General features: G+C 45.8%; 1 protein-coding gene across 9 annotated transcripts in view; it reads right to left on the reverse strand.

The window, feature by feature from the left end:
- KLHL3 (kelch like family member 3) overlaps positions 1–23,358 on the reverse strand; it is a 114,267-nt gene that overhangs the window by 5,979 nt on the left and 84,930 nt on the right. For all 9 annotated transcript variants that reach the window (XM_075900450.1, XM_075900451.1, XM_075900456.1 and 6 more), the window contains 8 exons: positions 20,218–20,334; positions 18,578–18,727; positions 10,012–10,129; positions 8,338–8,535; positions 6,085–6,186; positions 4,100–4,228; positions 1,174–1,314; positions 485–628 (listed from right to left, as the gene is read on the reverse strand). In XM_075900450.1, the coding sequence (XP_075756565.1) occupies positions 485–628; positions 1,174–1,314; positions 4,100–4,228; positions 6,085–6,186; positions 8,338–8,535; positions 10,012–10,129; positions 18,578–18,727; positions 20,218–20,334 (1,099 nt within the window). The remainder of the gene's footprint in view (positions 1–484; positions 629–1,173; positions 1,315–4,099; positions 4,229–6,084; positions 6,187–8,337; positions 8,536–10,011; positions 10,130–18,577; positions 18,728–20,217; positions 20,335–23,358) is intronic.

Here is a 23,358-nt window from a genome sequence, read left to right on the forward strand (position 1 = left end):
CAACTTAAATGGGGTTGCATATACATGCAAATATATATGCAAATAGCTTCTTTCACACTGATTGGCAGGAATACAAAGATTAAGGCAAGACTACACAACACAGACCCCATTGAAGTCAGTTCCGCTGATATTAATAAAATGCAATATTTACCCGATTTCCACCCATATGACAGCACTTTTAATGAGCAATGATAGTCCAGGAATTTAACTACTAGAACGCATCTCAACAGAAGACCATTCTATTGATTACTTTTTTGGTTTTGCTTCACAACAGTTCAGGCATTTAACTACTAAAACACCTATCAACCCAAACTGCACTGTAAGCCGCAAATCGCACCACGGGCTGCAAACCAACGGGCCGCGAGCCACAAGTGACCTGCGTATTGAGTAGCCCTGGACTATACACTCCTTGACCTGGTAGAGACAGCTATGCACAGAAAGCACATCCTGGGTTCTGTTCCCACCTCTTCTACTCACTTATTACCTGCATAACTTCTTCCAGTGCTCATATTGGTCGGCAGTAACGTCCACTTATCAGTGACGGGATTATAATATTCCACAGAGGCCAAATTGCAAGAACCATCATCTCCTCCCACCACATAGAGTAGCCCGTTCACAGCACACACACCTATGAATAAAACGGGCATACTGTTAAACGCTAGATCAGGGGGTTGCAACCTTTTTCTTTCTGGGAGCCTCCAACATCCCACACAAACTCCATGGCCCACTTGTGTCACACCGGCTGTTTTTCCTGCATAAATGACCCAGGATCAGCATTTGTGGGTAGCAAGCAGGGCAACTGCCCAGAACTTCATGTCACAGGTAGGCCCATGAAGTTAAATTGGGTCAGGCTGGGTCCAATTCCACCCTTGGGTGGTGGGACTCGGACCCCAGGCTACGCCCCTATGTGTCCCAGCTTCAGCTTTCTGCCCTGGGCCCCTGCTTGGCAGATCCCCTGAAACCTGCTTGTGGCCTCCCGGGCATCCCACAGCTCTGGTTGAGAACCACTGTTCTACAACCAATAATCTACTTACACCCCTCAGCCTCTGTCTTTTCTTCATTACAGGAGCCTGCACACCCTAAGTTATGCACTGTAACCGTGTTCACACCCTACCATTAAATACACTCACATGAAGCCAATTAAGATACAGACAGAACCCAAATAGCAGTTACCTGCATTTCTTCTACACATATTCATGTCTGCAACTTGTTTCCAGGTGTTTGTTCCTGGATCATAGACCTCCACGCTCTTCCTCACCAAGGGACCATCGTGCCCTCCAGTAGCATACAGTTGTCCACTGAGAACACCAACGCCTGCCAAGCAGAAGACAGAGTCATCCAGACTCAGACGGGAAGACATTTCATATCCTTCACACCGCGAATGTAATTTTTTTACTAGACCGGTCTAGCGTGCTAGGTTAGTTCTGTCCATAACGTGGACAACCCCTTGAGAAAGAGGGAGTGGGGAGGTTGGTTTCCTGGACACCTCCCTTCCTATTCGTGATGGTGAAACAGCATGACAGCAGCTACAATCGTTCTGTACATGAGCAGCCATGCTTGGAAGGAATTTGATGCGGAGTTATCTCTCTCCCTCATGTGCATTTGCCTTTTTCAAATTCAGGTTAATCCCATTGTTTAGTTTTGCTCTTTATTTCTTCCCCTTTCTCCCAGCTGTTCTGTTTCCCCAGCTTCTCTGTCTGCTGGTCTCCTCCACATCTTTGTCCTGGCCTTCCTGTACTTGGTTCCCTTCTCCCTCTTCTTGTCACCATGCCTCAGTTAATGAGACCTTGTCTCCCCCTCTTCTCCTATGCACACTACGTGGATGCTTTCTTCTCTTTTCCCCGGAGCCAGCGCTAGGCATAAGCAGAAGTGATTGCTTACAGACACAGGAAGCAAAAGGGGGGGCCCGTTCACTTTGTATTGGGCGAGAGACTAACCGGACTGTGAATGTGAAGAGCAAAAGCAAGACACAAACACCTCATCAGAGAGGGGTGGCCATGCTGTCCCTGACCTACCAACATAATTTCTGGCCTCAATTTTAGCCAAGACCAAGTGGTCCTCATTCATGCCCCAGGCCCTGCTAAGCACTGGGTATAACTTGGGCCACTCCAGGGAGTCAAAAGAAAGCAAAGATGGATGTCAGGAGCCAAACAAAACTGCCATAGGCCACGGCAATGTACTATTCCACTCAACCTGGAATTTGGCCTAATGTTGCTCATAGGTTTGTTTCTTCGACAGAGTGTAATTCCTGTGTATCCGGCCCAGGACATGCCTTTAAAAAGTTGGTTAGATTAATATATATGGAGACTAAAAATGTAAAAGCTAGAAATGTCCCAACTAGCCTAAAACAGCCTCTGCACCTGTAATGCCTGTAGGCTTCCTTCTGTATCAATGCAGGTCACATCAGATCCAAAGAGAGGACAACCCCTTCAGGAAGCAAAGGGGTTCTTTTCTCTTGGTCTAGCACACAGAAAGAGGCCAGTCAATACATTGCCAGAATACATGTATTTTTTTTAGCCTGAATAGGGCCTGCAGCTAGCAATCAGAGTTCAACTGCAACTATCCCCGTATGCAGAAACACATGTTTTCCTGAGAACATTAGATGGCAGCATTGAGCTAAGGATGCCAGAGGCACTGAATGTTGTTTTATTTATTGGAGTGGTGTTGTACCAATCGTCGCTTTTTATTGCTCTAAGTTGTTGATTCCATTACTGGCATTTTCCCCTGAGAAGAGGAAAATTCACGGCCTGTTTTGATAACTGCCATAATCTGCTGCAACTCGTATCCAGTTGAGGAAAAGAAAATGAGCAGCAGCATTTGGCAGGCAAGTGAGAGCATGCTCAGAATATTAGAGAGAGTATTTCGTCCTCTGAGATTTGTATTAGAAATACTTACAAAGCAGTCAGTTTAATAAGGACACTTCACCAGAAGCCGAGATTCATTATTACCAGAATACACAAGGAATGTCAAATGCACATTGCCACAGACTGACAATGGGGAATATTCATTCTACTTCCCTGTAACACAGAGTGAGACAGGTTCAGTGAGCCTGCATAGAGATGTAAAGGTCTTCTGCTGACTGACCCCGATTTCAGACCATGTGGGCCCCATTAACTCCATCCTAGGAGCATTAAAGGGCTGGCATGTCAGAGACAAGCATAATTAGAAGCAGGAGCAGAGAGAGGTCCCAAAGAGAAGAGTGCTATGAACAATGATGGAGAATGTAGCACATACACCTCAGAGACAATTATTTTAGCTAGTAGTAAAGGCAATCCCCAAAAGAAAGGGTTTGATTTTGGGTCCTAGTTTTCAGTGGAGGGAGCAAGGTGGGAAACAGCATCTTCTAACAGTTTTCACTATGTTTACATTTAGCATGAGTGAGTTTCCACTGTGCATGTTACACTAGAATGATAAAACTTCTACAGTCTCAGAGGGGTAGCCGTGTTAGCCTGTAACTTTAAAAAACCCAAAAACCAAGTAGTCCTGACTCAGGAAAAGCATTGCAGTGAATTGTCAGTAGCGTAAAGCCACATGACGATCCAGTAGCAGTCAAGAATGGAACTTCTTGTTCCCTGTCTTGTCTACAATCCTCTGGCCTGCCCACTCATTAAAAACTGGGTCAAGCTGGAGCACTCAAACTGGGAATAAACAAAACACCTACAGGACAAGAAATGAAGCCCACGGGACAAGAAATGAAGTAGTGGAAGATGCTAGTCACAGTGTAGTCAGAGCTTGGTTTTCCGGTCCCAGGGTGAGTCTGCAGTGCTGGCAATTAGAAAAGTTGTCCTTTTACCATACGGACAAGGGAAGTTTGATATGGAAGCAATTCAGAGACAACAGACATGATGCCATTTCTCAGAGTCACTGTTCAAAGCAGAGAGTAATTTTAAACTGGGGGAGGGGGGTGGTATTTAATCCAGTCACGGGAGCAATTGCAAGCTTCCAAATCACCAAGATCCACTTCACTACTCAGAATTAGCAAACACAAGAAGAGACCGTCTTCATTTCCTCACCATGCAGTGACAGAGAATAAAAGCGGGATGTGTATGAATCAAACACTTCTGAGAAACAGGAAAGAGAGATTTGTTTAAATAAATACCTGCACCACTGCGGCGAGTGCTCATATCAGCTACGTAGGTCCATTCATTTGTAGCTGGATTATACTGTTCAACTGTACTAAGGCACTGACGTGATGCTCCATCATAACCCCCTACAGCATACAGTTTACCTACAAGAAACAAACACAGCACAGGCTAATCAGAGAAAAATGGGTGCATTCAATATCTGATAATAGGTTTACATTGATATCAATCACCTGTAGACAAAAACACTCAAGAAGCTGATTGAGGAAATATCTTAGCCATTAAGCTCTTATCTTTGAAAAGTCAGGGGAGATGGGAGAGATTCTAGAAGACTGAAGAAGGGCAAATATAGTACCCATCTATAAAAAAGGAAATAAGGACAACCCAGGAAACTACAGACTAGTCAGCTTTTCTGTGCCAGGAAAGATAATGGAGCAAATAATTAAGGAATCCATTTGCAAATATCTAGAAGATAATAAGGTGATAAGTAACAGTCAGCATGGATTTGTCAAGAACACATCATGTCAAATCAACCCGATAGCTTTTTTTGATAGGATAACAAGCCTTATGGTTAAGGGGGAAGCGGTAGATGTGGTACACCTAGACTTTAGTGAAGCATTGGATACAGTTTTACATGACTCTCTCATTAATCAACTAGGGAAACACAACCTAGATGGGGCTATGATAGGCTGGGTGCATAACTGGTTGGATAATCATTCCTAGAGAATAGTTATCAATGGTTCACAGTCATGCTGGAAGGGCATAACAAGCAGGGCTGGTTCCACAGGGATCAGTTTTGGGACCAGATCTGTTCAATATCTTCATCAACGATTTAGGTAATAGCATAGAGAGTACCCTAATAAAGATTACAGATGATACCAAGATAGGAGAGATTGCAAGTGCTTCAGTTTTTCTCCTCCTCTGCCCCCTGTTTTGAAAAAGAAATTATTTCCATTCCATTCCCACTTACTGGCCAAACCAGCCCATTTGCAATCCCAGGAATTGGGAGTTTGTAACCTACGGGAGCTAATTCCACCAAGCAATTGGCACATACTGTACTAACGGGAGACAACTACAACCCACTGCAATTACAGCTGCCTAATAAAAACACCACCAACAAGTTCAGAGGTGATTTTGCAAACCACAAAATGGAAAGAAATTCATATTCTAAAGCAATTGTTCCCCTGAATCCTAAGAAAGATAAAATAAAATCAACCCACTTGGCACCAGATCTCAGGAGTTTCATACTAATGTGTTCATGCTGGTAGCTATTTCACCAAATGCAATTGCCCTCTCTTCTTGTCTGCACCATCCCTGAGCTGACTTAGTACCGAAATTTGTTACTGTAAATTCCCCATGTACGCACAACATAGGATGGGCAATGCCACAGCTGAGTACGATACAGACTCAGAACCTTATGAATTTGTTGGCGGTATGTAATCCCACTGAAGTGCCAGGGTTTTAATTGTGTTTTGGCCCTTGTCTTTGAAGGAAGATTTTTAAGTGTCACCTTCTTGTGGTTGCCATTATCTATCACAGTAATTGTTGATGACCACCACAGAAACACCCCTACATATCCTTTTTCACCAGCCAGAGATGTCCCACACAATGTTAGTGTCCCACCACAAAACTGAGAAGACCCCATGCAAAGCAGGAGAGATGACCAGCTCCTGTTGGCTTCCACGTTAGTATCAAGATTTCGTTCCATGTAGCGTGGATGGCAAAAGATACAATTTTCTCGCACAACAAAGAGCACATAGAAAGCTGCAGAATTGAGTCACGTAAAAATAAAATCTTTACAAATAAGCCAACTATCTAGAAGGTAGCTGTTAGAAGCTGGCTTGGCTTGTTATTGTGCTCATCTGGCAGCAAGTTGCTGCAGGGATCATCTGAAGAACAGCTCCTGCCCTCTTTGCTGCAGGATCGCTTAGAATTTAAACAATTGTGCTTTCGCTGTAAACAGTAATACTTCAGTGATGGAAATGGCTGCTATTATTCTTACCCTCCACAACGCCAACTCCAACACTGCTTCTTCTTGTGTTCATGGGAGCCACAAAAAACCACTCATTGGTTTTATAGCTATAGGCCTCTACTGATGCCAGACCTAGGTGAAAAGGGGATACAGAAGGTTTCTATTTAAAAGGATAATTAGCATTATATTGTTCTCCCCCCTTAGGAAACCCATCTTTCCTGTGACCCAGACTAAAGCTTCCTGCAGTTATCAATTCCCTCCCCACTCCCCCATGGCAGTTGCATGGCCATTTTCCTTCCACACACGGGAAAACCGCTTGATAACTTCCCATCAGTGCTCTTCCTTCTGCAGCCAGGAGGATTCCTATTGAGCCTTACCAGAAGATTTCCTGTCCTGGTGCTGCTGCCACTTCCACTGTGGTGGGAATAAGAGACTGGATCTGGGGCCTAGATCCAGAACTCCTCCACTGGGATAGCCCAACAGCAAACGTCCTTTCAAGCAGCATTAAATTCAGTGCAATGCAAAGATTTTTAGAACTGCCTCTGAGCCCCTTGAGGTTTGCTCATAACAAGCTTGTAAAGGTAACTGGGAGCGTGTCTACACTGAAAAATTATACAAGCCTGAGCTACAGTGTGAACTGAAACCATTCTGGTGATATTGGGTGTAACACCAGGCAGACACTCTTATTCTGATACGAGAGTCCTTTGGTATGGCTTATGTTTCATCTGTAGAAGTTTTAAAAGTCCAAGTGCCCACAGAGGGAGTTACACCAATATATCAGAGTACCTGTACCAGTGTAACTGGTAAAGATCTGTGTAGACAAGCCCTTTGGGAAGGGCGGAGGTAGTTTTGCCTAAACACCCAAAATCTGCATGGTTATCTGAACTTTCTGAAGCACACAGGTCTCAGCTGGAAATACAGAAAACCAGTCTCCTGCAGTAACTCTGGTACTTTCCCTTCCAGTCCTGGGCAGAACCTGGAAGCACTGAAGTGTGCAAAATAGAAGGACAAGGAAGGATGCGGGAGAAGTGACAAGCAAATATTTCACCTTGACACAAAGTGCAGAGACGGCTTTTGTTTAATCCAAACCAGTTCACCCATCTCCATTTAAAATCATATGAAACTATGGTCCATCTTGGGTCTAAATTAGAGCTGGCTAAATACTTCAGAACACTTCTATATTAGAGTTCATTCAAATTCTTAAATAAGGCTGCTCTGGCTGCATTTGTGATTACTTTCCATGTATATTCTTACTGAACGGTTTACTGGAAAAAACATTTGCCTAAAAAACTTTAATTGACTACTAGAGAATAGTATCAGAGGGGTAGCCATGTTAGTCTGAATCTGCATAAACAACGAGAAATCCTGACATGCATCTGACGAAGTGGGTCTTTGTCCACAAAAGCTTATGCTCCAATAAAGCTGTTAGTCTATAAGGTGCCACAGGACTTCTCATTGTTTATATTAGAGAATAGTTCCAGAAAGCCAATTTCAAATTCATATTTACACCAGAAAACTGGTTCTAAGATACATTTTAATCTAACCTAATCAGGAAAGAGAAACAATACTACATGACCTTTGGCAACCAGACGAGCCAACACAATTGAAACTTTAAATATAAAATAATGGCATTTAAACAGCTCACCTGCAAATTACAGCTCAGGAAATGCTTGCAAAGAGCTCTGCAAGCAGAATTTCAGAACACTTAATACATTCAAAAGAAAAAAAAGAGGTGGAGTTTTTAGAAGCGAACTATTTGCTCAGCTGTAGTTTGAACCATTCAAGCATGACCGGCAAAATAAACGTAATTATTTTTTCATGTCAAAAAAGGCAACAGTAATAATGCCTACGTTAGCGACACTTTCCAACAGTGCCTCTGAAACAAGCACTTGAAAAATATCCCCATGGTCCCCAATCCCATCTTCTTCAATAACCATATCTACTAGTGAATCAGGTGTTCCTTCTCCTGTGGATGGTCACTTAAAGCAAATGACTTGCTTTACAATAGCAAGATCACTACAAAAAAGATGTTTGCTATGGAAACATTTCCTTTTACAGTGTCAGATTCTTGTAGAATAGATTTTTACTGGCTAGAGGGGGAAAAAAATAAGCACAAGACTTCCAACACAATGCTAGAATTACGGGTGTAGAGAACCAGTCAGGACTAACTGCTGGTTTCTACTGTGAGGGAATTTGCCATTTGATGATTGCACTTCCACAGAGAACACAGGATGAGTACAATACCAATTCATTTGGCTGCCTGGCTTTTGTGCAGTAACATACCAGTGCTTCCGTCAAATCCGCCCACCGCATACAGGAGCTCATTCAGCACAGCTGCCCCCAAAGTACTTCGTCGCTCCTGCATGCTGGCAATTGACGTCCATTGGTCCTTCACACCGTCATACACGTCTACCGTTCGTACTCTCAGCGAGCCGTTAAACCCCCCAACGGCATAAACGTTGCCTGCCATAAACACCACACCTGTCACAAGGGGAGAGAGACGTGAGTCTCCGCATTAGGTTTAGAGATCAGACCACACCTACAGGTAGATTGGAGAAGAGATACTTTGTTGGAACTTCTAAGAGAGAAGGGATAAATAGGACATTTGCAACTGTTTTGCATTGACTTGCACTGTATAACCATCGGAGCTAAACAAGACAGAACGTCCAGATTAATAGGGAAAATAATGCACATAACACACATACAGAATATTATCCCAGGGAAACATGCTCATTCCACGCTAGGTGAGAGACCCAGATAAAGTCAAGGGGCCTCAAAGGGAGAGAAACAAGTGTGGATCTGGGGGCCATTTCTGGATGCTGGATTATAGGGTCAGTCAGATCTGCAAGAAGGTACAAGCTTCAATGCCACATATATCCCTATAGCAGAGGTGAGGTAAGTGACTAGTCAACTACCCGATAAGCATATGCTTACTGGGTAGTCAAGTAGTGACTCGACTAGCCGCTTCCCCCTCCCCTTGGTGCCTCTATCAGAGAATGGCAGCAAGGGAGGAGAGAGCAGGAGCCGGTACAGGGGGGAGCCAGCTTAAAAGCCGGTTACCCCCGCACCATCTCTGCAGGGGAGGCAGAGGCACAGCGGGGGGGACTGGGTGCGAACCAGTAATCAGCTGATTCCCGGCTTGCACCAGGTCCCAGACACTTTGCCTCTGCTTTTTAAATGTATTAAGAGCCGACAGGAATCAACTTTTAAACTACACCTCTGCTTTTTAAATACATTAAGAAACTGGCAGCTCTTAATATATTTAAAAGGCAGAGCCGCAGTGGGGTTAGCTCCTGGGCTAAGAGCTAACCTCACTGCAGTTCTGCAGTGCTCTCCCTTGTCTACTAATCAAGTAGTCGATTAGCTGATTAAACGCAATTTAACATCCCTACTCTGCTAGGAAAAATTCCATCTATTTCAAACTGCAAATCCAGTAGGAACATTAAAGGTTAACCAATAAACATATACCCACAGGCATGCTTACTGCCTAACAGGTTAACTGGAGGGCCTCCCCTACCATGGCGGCTCAGCCGAGAGGATCCTGACAATGACGGGGTGGAGCAGTGCCTAGCCCACGAGGCTGGAGCAGCCCTATCACCCACAACCAGTGGTTAACTGGTTAAACAAATTGCATAACTGGTTAACTATTCTCAGCGGTTTTTACATTCCTAAAATCCAGTGAATGATCTCTGCTCCTGGCTCTTTCCAGAAAAGACAGCAGGGAAAGTGGGCTCCCACTGTGAAGCCAGGCCTGGTGCGACGGAAGGAGAGAGTGGGGAGCAATGTGGCTTTGTGGCCATTTGAGGGAGTGAAGTCTTCTCCTGGCCCATGGGGGGAGGCAGAGGAAGGAGGGCAGAGCTGTTGGTGACTGGTAACAGAGAGGGGCTGGACACACTTCAGTCTCCTAAAGAAATGCAGTAGGAAAGTGATGGAGGCGAATGGCGATAGTCCACTTACCTGCTCTGCATCTCCGAGAGGGAAGCTCCGCTACCTGCTCCCACCGATCCTCCTCGAAATCGTAACACTCCACACTCCGAATGGCTTTGGGCGCTTGCCCGCCAACCACAATCATTACCTGGGAAGGATAAGCAAGAGAAGGGGAAACCCCTCGGTCAAGGGTTGTGTACACAGCAGGCTGCATCCTGTGAGCTGTATTGACAGCTGGGTGGCTGTTTATGGGGAGCAGAAGGAGGGGAGATTTTTCAAAAGCACAAAAGAGGTGGGCCTTTTGAGAGGACCCTAGAGGACCTATATGCCCAGGAGTACAGCTTATTACATGCTGTGTAGGGAGGAAACCTCCAAGCAAAGCAGGCATTTGTGCTTAGGATGACCTCAGAGAACCCTAAAACTCTGCAAGCAGCATTTCAGCTTGCTTCAGGGCGCTCCTTCTCACCAATGATCATTCTTCAAGCAACCTAACTGGGCCAGCAGAACTTCGACTGTCCAAATTCCTTTTCATTCTCTCCCCCCCACCCTACTACTGTCTCTGCCAGGTGGGATATGCTCTGTGGCCAATCTCTATGCATCTTCTATGCTCACTTTAATGCAGGTCTCAAACTGATGTCCGGCGGGCCATCTACAGCCCAAGCAGTTCCACCATCAGGCCCATGTGTGGCTGCTGGCACGTGAGTCTCTTCGGCCCTGGAGGTAGAGGGGAGGATGTCCATACTCTTCCCCCAAGCCCAGGCTCTGCTCTGCCCCCACCCCACTGCGCCCTCTCCCCTTCCCTCAAGAGATGCTGCCTTGGCGATGATATTGGGGAGGGGAGGGCCTAGCATGGGGCGGCAGCAGAGTTCGGACCCCCTCCCACCACTACCAAACTCACTGCAGTGGCAGGAGCCGTGGGGAAGGAGAACAACGCAGCAGCCTCTGCTCCGTTCCACTGCCATCTCCCAGGCTAAACACTAAATTCCACTACATCACCCAGAGGCAGCAGGCAGGGCCGGGGGATGCATAGGGACGGAGTGAGAGCGGGAAAGGGCCAGCAGGTGAGGCCAAGAGATGTGGGGGGGATATGTGGAGACACCCCCCATAACCTTACCAGAGTGGGGTGCCCACTGGCTCACAAGGAGGATTGCGGACTGGCACCAGCCCTAAGGTAAATTGAATTTGACACCCACTGCTCTAACGCAACCCCAATGTTTTCAAGTCCCCCCGATGCCTCCTGCTTGGCAGAAGACATGATTTTTGTGGGAGAGAGGGTGAAAGCGAGGTGCTCTCTTTCGGTTGGACTGGATCTCTGGGATGCATGCCCATACAACAGGTTAAACGCCACAGTTAGTCGCACTGCAGAACCATCCTGAAAGCAGCCTCTGTACCAGATAACCGGAAGGTAGCTAATGTAATGCCAATTTTTGAAAAGGGCTCCAGGGGAGATCCTGGTAAATACAGGTCAGTGAGCCTTGTGTGAGGCCGGGCAAATTGGCAGGATTATAATACAGAAGAGAATGATCAGAGACACAGCTCAACAGTTTGAGGAAGAAGAGTCAGCACGGCTCGTGTAGAAGGAAGTCACATGTCTATCCGAATTCTCTGAGGGTGGCGACAAGAATGAGAAGAAGGGCGATGAAGTCGATACAGTGGACTTTGAATTTCAGAAAGCCTTGACAAAGTCCTTCACCAAAGACTCTTACGGAAACTTACGTGGCCATCGGATAAGAGGGAGGGTCCTCTCGTGGATCAGTAACTGGTTGAAAGTTGGGATGTAAAATCCCATTTAATTGGTTAACCAGTTAAACAGAATGTTTAATTGGTTACTGATTAAAGGATCGGGGTCAGGGAAAGCTGTTTCAGCCTGAAGTGGCCCTCCTACCTGCTGGGCTGGGCTGTAGGGGCCGCTCTGGCCAGGCCAGAATGCCTTTACTGCCCAGGCCCGTTGTGGAGAGAGGCTGTTCTGGCTGAGCTGGAGTGCACGGTAGGCCCTGCAGGGCTGGAGTAACCCCCTGCCCATGATGGTCAGAGAGCTGCTTCAGCCTCAAGCCCTGCCCCGTCCCCTTGTTAACCAATTAACCATTCACCTCCCTAGTTGAAAAATAGAAAACAAGAGTATGAACAAATAAAAAAGACAGTGTTCACATTGGACAGCGCTGAACAGCAGGGCCCCCTCGGGATCTGTATGGAGACTTGTGCTGTTCAATACAGTTGTTAATGATCTGGAAAGAAAGTAAGGAGTGAAGAGGCAAAATCTGCAGACAATACAAAATGATCCGTGATAATTAACTTCAAAGCAGATGGAGGAGTTAGAAAATTCTCTCAAAACTGGGAGACTGGGCAACAAAATAGTAGATGAAATTCAGCACTGATAAGTGCAAAGTAACATGCAATGGAAAACACAATCCCAACTATCCATATATAATGATTAAGAGTATGTTATAGTCATAGGTATTTTTAGTAAAAGTCATGGACAGGTCACAAGCGGTAAACAAAAATTCACAGCCCAGGACCTGTCCATGACTTTTACTATGTACTACTGACTAAAACTTGGGGGAGGCGGACATGTCAGAGCACTGCGAGTGCTTGGAGGGAAGACAGCTTGGGGTTACCGCGAGTGTTTGAGGGGGGGATGGGGAGGCCGGAAAGAATGACAGGGAGGGAGCAGGCTCCCTACCACTCCTAGGAAGCGGTGACATGTGCCTCCAGCTACTAGCTCAATGTGCTGCCTCTGCTCCACGTGCCAGCTCTGAAGTTCCCATTAGCTGGGAACCACGGCCAATGGGAAGTGAGGCGGCAGTGCCTGCAGGTTAACTTATGCGCTTGGGATCACAGTTACATGCAGGGAGCCAACTTTTAAGCCTGCTTCCTGTGCATGCTGGCTCCCGCAGAGCCACCTGCCCCCACATTCTAACCTCTCTAATGGAGACAGGAGCTGAGGGAGAGAGTCCATGTTGCCCTTCCAGGGAGGCCCCCAGGTAAGCACCACCCCACACCTCAATGCTTAACCCTTAGCCCCTCCCACACACCCCTAAACTCTTGCTGCTGGGAGGAGGCGGGGGGGGGGGGAAAGGGAGGCACGGAAAGTCACAGAATTCATGACCTCAGTAGCAAACACGGAGTCTTAATAAGGATGGGTTCTAAATGAGCTGTTACGGAATAAATGTGTTGTAGTCACCATGGACAGTTCTTTGAAAACTGCTCAATGGGCAGCAGCAGCCAAAAGGTTAATAGTTCCTAATATACTGCTAGGAAAGGTATAAAAATCAGAAAACATCATAATGAAACTGTATGAAACAGACAGTATTCAAGGTGTGAGTGCGCTAAGTACAGTTCTGGTCATCGCACCTTCAGAAAGGATGGAAAACATTCAGAGAAGGCAATCAAGATGACCAATGGTATGAAAGTTTCCATAAGAGGACAGACTAAAAATTAAGGCTGTTCATCTTAGGAAAGAGACAACTAGGAAGATATGATAAAGGTCTATAACATCATGAATAATATCAGAGGGGTAGCCGTGTTAGTCTGGATCTGCAAAAGCGACAAGGAGTCCTGTGGCACCTTATAGACTAACAGATGTATTGGAGCATAAGCTTTCGTGGGCAAAGACCCACTTCGTCAGATGTTGCAAAGGTGCCACAGGACTCCTTGTCGATCATAAATAGTGTGGCAAAAAATGAATAGAGCGGTGTTATTTACCCTCACACACAATACACTAATCCAGGGCCACCCAATTAAATTAACAGGAAGCAAGATGAAGGATACAAACAAGAGGAAGAACTTTTATTACACAACTGACTTGTGGAACTCATTGGCATGGATGTTGAACTGTGTTCAAAAAAGAACTGGATAAATTCACAGAGGACAGATCCATCAGCAGTTATTAGCCAAGACAGTCAGGAATATAATCCCATACTTGGGGCAGCCCTAAACTCCGGCTACCAGAAGCTGAGAATGGAAGATGGATAGATCACCCCATAACTACTCTGTTCTGTACATCCCGCTGAAGCTCTGGTGTGGCCTATTGTCAAACAAAGGATAGCGGGCAAGATGGACCATCATCTAACCCAACATGGCAGCTCTTATATTCTTATGCAATAGGGCTTGCCCCCTAAACTCTCTCCTCAAAATGTTTTTCCTACTGGAGCAGAAGCGTTCTTAAGGGACGTAGAGATTCAGGGAGAGCCACCCCCCAACTTGCACCCCACCCAGGAAAGGATACCAACGGGAATGGAAAAGACTGGCTTCAAGGGAGGAAACATATATCTGAAGATTAATCAGACATACTCCAGGTTGGACCATCTGTGCCCCAGGACTCATCAGAGAAAATTCTATTCAGATTCTTTTTCTAAATTTATCCCCACTTAGGCCCAGCCACAGTAGCCCTGCTCCATCCAGCAGCCCATCCCCCATTCATTGCACATGTGCTTGGTCACATTTACCTTTGTAACCCAGCATTAGCAGGTCTCATCCCACCCCAGATTCCAACAAGGCACCAGCCCTCAGGGCTGTTTCAGCGGCTCGGCCACCACTTATTTGCTATGTTCATAGACGTGCTGACAAAAGTGGATGCTGCTAAGTGAAGCAATTCTGCTGGAGCGCCACCCATGCTGGAAACTACTCCCCTATAAAGCACAGTGTCTGTGTAAGCAGTTAGAGCTGTGGTGTCTAACATGCTAGCCACTAGCCACATGTGGCTATTTGGTCAGTTGAGTGTGGCTGGTTGGCTCACAAAATGATTTACATTTTCAGAATAACATGGCTAGTTTGCTATAGCAGTCGCCAATATAGCAGCTACTGCTTCAGAAGTGGTTGGACACCACGGAGTTAGAATATTAGGGCTGCCTGTGTATTGCACAGAGAGGCCTTTGTCAGCTTCCTAAGGTCTCTGATGCCACACATGCAAAGACACAAATCCAAAGCATTTTAAACTCTAAATTGCTTCCAATCAGGAGACCTTAGTAAACTTGATTTTGATCAAAATGAATGTATTTTCTGATGCTCCCCTCTGTCCCCCATCTAGAAATGTATTCCCTATGACTTCTGCATTTGGAAACAAAGGTACATTCCCAAGAAGTACTCTGCTTTTGATGGCTACCCATAGCAACCAAGCTTCAGTAGAACCCATGCAGATTTTTTAAACTGGCTGGCTTCTTCATCGAGAAAGCAGTTTGCTTGGTGTATTGCTCTGAATACATGGCTTCTTATTCTCTATAGCTAGCGACAGATTTATCCCTCTTATCACAGGACAGCATGCTAGCAGGAGGGAGCATTACACCAGACAACCATATTTTTAGAAGGCTGAGGAGTTGGCACCGAGATAATGAGCCTTGGAACGTGCAAACAGCTTGCTAGGGGGAAAGAAATATAAAGCCCTGATCTCAGTATCTTAGAAACAACAATGTAGCCTAGTATGTTAAGGTCCTGAGTTCAAGTCCCAGAAGGGTTGGGGTGAAATGGGATGTATAGATAATCTAGAACAGTGGTGAGCAACTGTGGCCCATGGTCAGATGCAGCCCATCAGGTTTCTACGTGTGGTCCACGAGACATTTTGATTACTGTTGCTCATGCTGCAGCGTTGCCAGATTCTGCTGGTTTTCATCCACAAGTTTTTTTCCTACCGGTATTACTAAAGTAACACGCACTTAAAGCAAGGGCACGTGAACTGAGGTACGTGCTGATTGCACAAAACAATCACTGTGAAGAGTCGTGCGCTCCCTCTGCATCCAATCAAAGTGCTGTTACGGTTCAATCGGCACAACCTGCAAATTCTTGCTACACAAGTGCAGTTAACAAACTACCCTATCCTAGGAGAACACCTTGGTTATGACAATCCCACGGCTCACAGAGACGGAGGACCACTCGTGTGGCCCACTCACTGGCATAGGTTGCCCATCGCTGGTCTAGACATAGTTACAGGGCATAAAAAACAAGGAAAACTGCTGAATGTAGAAGTATTAGCATGAGACTGAGGTGGCAAGGTAGAAAGTTATCAGGAAACATTCCCTAGCAAGGGTGACCTACTTATTGTGGAGTAGGCTCCCAAGGAAAAAGGAGGAAAACCAAGGAGCTTAAGACATATAAAACAAGGAGATGGCAGAGCAGTGGAGATTATGCAGCAAAAAAACAACCCCACATTACTAGGAGCAATAGACAAGACCATGGTTTCTCAATGAAGGAAGTCCACCTGGATCGCAACCTCCCTCCCTTTCTTTACAGCTGGGTGGAAGGTAAATATGGGGTGGGATAGCTCGGCTAGTAGGTCTTTCTTTTGTACTTTGGCGTCATGATATAGAAAATGTTGAGAATCTGTTTTAACTTGTTGACCTCACATTTTTTCCACCTCTCCTTTCTACAGTTATAGGATTCAGACACCCTGTTCGTAAAGGACAAAGACAAATTTATTATGACAATCCAAAAGGCAGATTTTGTAGATTAATTCTGATTAAGAATCACAATATGTAGGCAAATACAATGCACCTTCTGTAGAACAGCAAATTAACTATATCCAGCAAATCAGTATCTGAGTACTGTTTCCTAAAATAAAACTGGAACACAGACTCTAAAAAAATCTAGCTTCCTGTGGCTTATACCTGGAAGAATATGCATGTGACGCGACATCTTACAGTCTGACATTTGCATTAATAACTTCAATGACAGTTTTCTGTGCAACATCACGGCAAACCGCCTGTGTGCTTTGGGGATGGGGTAGCATTTTCCTTCACCTTTTTCTCATTAACAAAGCTCCATAGCAATACAGGGAATCTCAGAGTTTTTTTTTTATTATTATGCCACATCTATTTTTAGTAGCTGCTCAGAATGTGCTATGAACCGGTTTTCAGATAAGGGTTTTTTAGGATATATCAGGCTCTGCCTCCAATATGCAGATGAGCTCATGAGAGCTAAAAACACCATAGCTCTTGCCAACTGTACAATACCCATGCTGCTTCACTCAGCAGAAATCACAGACAATGCTCCGAGCACCATAAACCCCTGTCTAGGGATGCAAGAGGTTAACTGGTTACCCAGTAAGCAGTCGGCTTATCAGCTTGCTTACGTGGTAACTAATTAACCAATGTGGTTGGATCAGCCACCTGCCTGTGGCTGTGGCAGACTGGATCAGCCCTCCACCTGCAGCACAGTGCTTAACTGATTAAATAATATAACTGTAATAATTTAACCAATTAACTATTTTAAGGGGTAAGGATGTAAAAACCCAATTAGCCCATGCACCAGCAGTTCTCAAGTACAGTCCTGAGCAGTGATCCCTCTAATCTTTTCCACTCATGTGCAGAACTTTTCCATCTATGTGCAGAAAAAAATTTGTTATGTGCAACAAGGCATGTGTGAATTTGCACTAACCTAGTTGTGGACACTCTGCTAATCAACTGGATGGCATTGGAATCTCTCCTGAGCAGCTGCACTAGCACCCAGCTTACAGGGAACAGTGGTCCGAGGTCATCAGTAGCCCTTACAACACTTCAGCTGGTCCCAAATGAAATATTTCAAACAGTGAGAAATTGGAACATAACTACCACCATATTGGGTCAGACCAAGCTATTCCAGTATCATGTCCCTGATACTATTGGAGGGTATAACAGGAAGGTGCAAAAACAACCCATCCCATGTAGTGAACTACTATGGAATTACCTGCCCATCAAGGAAGTTTTTTCATAACATCAGTTACGACTGGATCATGCTTCGATGCAGGTGGTTTTTAGCTTTTCTAAAAAACAGCTGGCCTACCTTAATGGAACTGCTGATGCTCTCCTTATGCATGTGAGTGTCTAACCCTATTTTCAAATGGTCAATTAAACCAGCTTTCCTCCTGCTGAAATTAAGCTCGCTGATCTGATATTCCCCGGATAAATGCTAGCACTATTTCAGAAGACAGACAGAATATTTGCTACCCTAGAGGCTTCCAGGGTAGTAGTCAATTTTAGAGAGACAGCAAGGCAGATTCTTATTCATGTTCTGTTCAGGAAACACGAAAAGGAGCAGAAACCTGCACAAGATATGTGACTAGGCATTCCCCTGGCATGGGGGGACTCTCCAGCAAGCATACTATTGTAAGGCTGACTTCAGCAAGGTTTAGATCAAGTACTATCAGAGACACTGAAGTGCAACAGAATGAGGGATCAATAGGATGAAGTCTATTTAGGATGTGTCTACACAGCACAGCTTTACTCAAACTATGGAAATTGAGCTACATCAATTGCGTAGCTTGTTTCAAAATAGTGAGTGTCTACACAGCACTTATTTCAAAATAGAGCACCCTTCCTCTGACTTGCCTTACTCCTCGTACAATGAGGATTACAGGAGTCAGAGTAAGAAGTCCTCTTGCTTGACAGTATTTCAACATTATTTTGAAATAACTGTGTGCTGGGGAGACGCGGACTAAATTACTTGGAAATAACGCTAGTTATTTTGAAATAACATTGCTGTGTAGACGTACCGTTAGAGAACAAGCTCTAGTCATTCAAAGGTGAATGGTGCCTCTAATGATGCAATATCAAAACCATTACCAAAAAAAAAAAAAGGCTTACATTTTCCCCTTCCAAGTTTCTCTATTTAGGAAGATAAGTTAGCTTACCTTTGGCAGGCTAACTGGAGTCCTTGGCTTTGTCCTAGGATTTTTTATCAACTGCCTTTGATCCAGAGGAAGCAAGTGATATTTCATGGCCTCAATAAGGAAATCTTTACACGTGTTGTTATTCTTGATTAAAGCTTCTTCTTCAACTGTCTGGGAATGCCAATAAAAAAGTTTTTATTGATGTATTTCACCAGGAAGTTTTCAGAGAAAATACAGTAACAAGATTGGTTGGGCTTTTTTTTTTTAATCATTTTTGTAAAAAGCACGGCAGGGAGAAAGACAGAATGGCAGCAACATTAGTGGGCAGAATTCTGAGTCTTCAGTAAGGACTTGCCAAGTCCCACTATTTATTTCCAAGTTCATTCTCATTCTTACCAACTCATCTATTTATGCAGGCCTTGCTGTTCCGAAGTCATAACTGTGTCTACACAATGAGGGTTCCTTTCATTCTCATAGTGGAAGCTAAAGTCTTTCTGCAGAAGGGCACTGATTTTTCCGGAATGAAGAGGAGACACACTGTGTCCAGTTCAAACACAAGAATTAGCTGGGAACGATGGAGCCGTGCATCCAAGCCATGTGCCCTTAATTACTCTGCCCTCACTCATATGCCCAAAGACCAGACCTGCATACATAGGGAGGTTTAGAGGATCAGGGATACCTGGTTGTATGTCAAAAAGCCTAACGCATAGCAACTATAACTTGCATTATTGCTACCCCTTCTTGATACCAGCCCTATCCCCCTGCCAAGCAGTAAGAGACCTCTGGAGCCTTGCAGATCAGCTTTTCAGTGAAGAAGAATTCAGTGGTGTAGTCTGGCTCCATCCTAAATTTAACTTATTTAGACAGATACACCAGTCCTAGTACAGAGGTGGTCCAACAGCATGCAAGGTGATCCCCACCTCAGAAAACCCATCCCAGTGCAAGTACCTAATAGCTCTGTGTAAAGTAGCATGCTAAAAATAGAGAATCACCACAGAACCACGAGTCTTCGCTGCCGAGTACCTGCTATGATGTCAAACAGGTGCATACCTGGAACAGGTGGCCTTTCCCACCACTCATAACACTTCATTTAAACTATTTTTAGCATGCTAGCTCGATCAGAACGAGCCTGGGAATGTCTCCTCGAGCTGGGAATCACAACCCCAGCTTGAAGTGTAGACATAACCTAAGAAAAAATACTTTGAAGTGCAAGCATAAAAGCCTACTGGTGACACCTAATACAACATCATTTTTTAATTCTGTATGGTTTTGAAGTACATATATATATTCTCAAAAGCCTCCACCTAGATTTTGCAGGAATCTCATGTGCATGACTCCTCTTCAGAATCAGGCCCTTAATTTAACCAGCTAGCAAAACAGGTAAGCGAATGCCTTTAAAAAAAATCCCTATTTCTATGTTTGTGCAGTTTGGGGATGCACATCACTGCCTTTGGCACTGCTTAGTAGAAAAAAGATAATTTTTAGGGAGAGAAAGGTTTTTCCAGTGCTTGAATTATCATTTGCTCCCACTCACTTTGAAGGCGCATCCACTATCGTCAGCCCACAGACTAAGATAAATGCCAAACCACCCACAACAGAAGCTCTCAGAAGTTGAGAGTATACTCAGTTTTAATGTGAGGATTTTTTTAAAATGCACTAACCTGTACAAGATAATCTCTGGGCAGAAGGGGCAGACGAACATGCTCCATCAGTTTTGCCATGTGTTCTAGGCGAGACTCTTTCTCATAATTTATCCAAGATATAACAGCCTCAAAGACCTACACAGAGAGTGTACAATTACCTTATAGAAAAGAGAACCTGCCTCTTAGTAATTACCAAAGCCAGAGGCTTAGTGGTCTAAGCATCAGGTCAGCAGTATCTAAAGCAGTGTTTCCCAATCAGGGTTCCGCGGAACCCTGGGGTTCTGCAAACCATCGTCAGGGGTTCCACGAGAAATCGTGGAATAAATTTTAAAAAAAGTCTTACAATGTAAGCTGACACACACACACACACACACACACCACACAACTAAAACAGCTCTTTACAAATACATTTTCTTGACAATAATTAAGCAGTAATTGACTTGCGCTCCCCGCTGTCAACTTTTTCTGACCAAGCAAACGTTTTCATAGATAGGGGTTCCTCGGGATATAAAAAATTATTTTAGGGGTTCCTCCATCGAAAAAAGGTTGGGAATCACTGATCTAAAGAAAGAGATGGGGGGAAAATGCACCAGAGGCAATAACTCTAGTAGGTAATGGTGCCGATAGATATAGAGGCACGATGCTCCCTATATTCAGAGCACAAACACCATTCCCCAAGCACCGAGTGTCAAGAGAACAGGGCTGCACACTTTGATAAATCCTCTGTTTCATCCTTAGATGATCCACGACACTCTCGAAGTGAAGCAGGTCACCCAGACCAACATGCCCCTCTTGTTACATTAGGTACCGGAATGAAGACAAACCCTAATTCATTTTTTGGCATTCTGCTGGACATTATTTGTAAAAAATATCACAAGGATTTATTTGCAATACGTTAACAATCAGGCAGATCCGTTTCACATATGTTTTGGGATCACATGCTAATTCAGTGAATAAGACCAGATTTAAATCCCTTCACCACCCCCTTCTAATATCTGAACAACTAAGAACATGCTCATACAGGAGGTCCCTGGCTTGTGACGCAGTCGGTTCCGGAGGAAGCGTCGCAAGTCGGAGGCATCGTAACTCGAACCCTCATTTACGATAGGCACCATGCATCATCGGAACTCGGGCCATCACAAGTCTGGGGCCTCCTGTATGTGCAGTGAAATCCCCTCTTATTTTGATTGTTGTTCCACTTCTTAAAATTTCACCCTCCTTGGCATGCTGCAGGCAAGGGGCTGCTCCAGCCGGGCCAGGCCTCCTGTACAGCAGGCTGCTCCGGCCAGGCTGCACCGAGCCCACTGCGCTGGCTGGACAGTGCCCACACCTACACCGCGGGCAGGAGGCTGCTCTAGCGCAGTTGCCCTGGAGTGTCCCCAGCCCATGCACGGTTGGCCCGGCCGGGCCAGAGCAGGGCTGAGTCTGCCGCACTGCACTCCCCACTGCTTAACCAGTAAGGAAAATGCTTACTAGGTTACCACTTAACTCTTTACATCCCTAGTCCAAAACCCCAACTTCTTTTATTTCAAAAGCTGTCCGTTTCCACAATTCTGCAGAATGATCATTTTTACCAGGTCCCAATCCATTTTTGTATCAGTGCACACTTCACTCACTGTCTACTCTAGGGCATAACACAGCCTTCCCCACAGAATCTGAATGGCCACCACCCTTCCATTGCTCACAAAGCCCCTGTGATTTTGAGACAGAACTTTCCAGCTGGACACCATGGAGAACCCTAGATGTGAGGAAGCCAACCTCTTAGAAGGGGGCAATTTCCTCCCTTCAGTTCAGTGAAAGCCACCTACCCAAACAAAAGCACAGCCCACAAGTTCAAGATCAAGTGCAGGAAGATACTGCAACGGCCCCAAAAGCTTTTAGACAAGGTTGGCATATCACCTCTGTGCACGCTACCTAGGAGAAGACAGAGTGGGACTTGGTGTTTTCTCACAACGAAATCTCTGGTGACCCCAAATTCTAAGGGCAAGGTCTGGGCTTGCAATCCGGGGTTAACTGATCGATTATAAGCAAATCTTAGCCCGAGACAAGAGACTGGCGTTCAATCCCCCCCGTTCTGAGAGCACGCAAGCTGCCCAGCCCAGGTCTAGGGATAGGACAGGCTTTATTGCTCTGCAAGTTGCAGCTCCCATTGGCCTGCTCCTGGCCAACAGGAGCTGTGAGGACAGCGCTGGGGGGATCGCATGGAGACATGCTGTCCCTCTCCCCGCAAGAGGAGCACAGAGACAAGCCTGCAGCTGGATCAGGGGTGGGAAATAATTGTAAAGGGGGGGCAACTTCAAAAATTTTTGAATTGGCCCTGAGCTGCCCCGGAAGAGGCGGGGTCTCCAGCGGAAGGGGCAGGGCCAATACACTTCCAGTGCTCCCTCACCCACAGACCCTAGGCGTGGCCTGGAGTCATGAAAGGCAGGCAGCCGGTCTGAGCCCTGCTGCTCTGCCAGCCAGGAGCCAGCTCAGCGTCTCATGGCCAGAGTCTGCACCTCACCCCTGTTCTAGCCCTGACCCCACCCTCCCTGAGCCAGCACCCCACCACCCCTCCTGCACCCTAACACTCTGCCCCTGCCTGGAGCTCCCTTCTGCACCCGAACTAGGGATGCAAATACCCATTAAAAATGTTAACCAGGTAACAATATAATTGTAATTGTTTAACTGGTTAACTGAGGGCTGGTGCAAAGCCGCTGGGGCCCCGCAGCAGGGGCTGGCCCAGGCAGAGGTCCCCCACAGCCGGGGTCCTGCCAGCCAGCCCACAGCAAGTGAGGGAATGTTCCAACCCCAGTCAGCCCTGCCATGAAATGCCACAGGCGGGTGCGGGGGGCTGCTCTGGCCCCAACCAGCACCACGATGCAGCAGGCGGGTGGCTGCTACAGCCCTTCTGCTCTTAGCCTGGCCCACTGAGAGCCAGGGGCTGTTCCCACCAGCCAGGCCCTCCAGTTAACCGGCTACACTGGTAAATGTGCCAGTAAGGCTAATGCTTACTGGGTAACAGGTTAACCTTTTACACCCCTTACCCAAACTCCCTCCCAGAGCATGCACCTCTGACCCCCTCCTTCACCCGAGTCCCTTCGCTCCAGCCCAGAGACCACACCCTGAGAAAGTGAGAGAGAGTGGAGGAGAGCAAGTGACCGAGAGAAAGGGGAAATG

The sequence above is a fragment of the Pelodiscus sinensis genome, chromosome 17 (genome assembly GCF_049634645.1).
Source record: "Pelodiscus sinensis isolate JC-2024 chromosome 17, ASM4963464v1, whole genome shotgun sequence".
NCBI classification, from domain to species: domain Eukaryota; kingdom Metazoa; phylum Chordata; order Testudines; family Trionychidae; genus Pelodiscus; species Pelodiscus sinensis.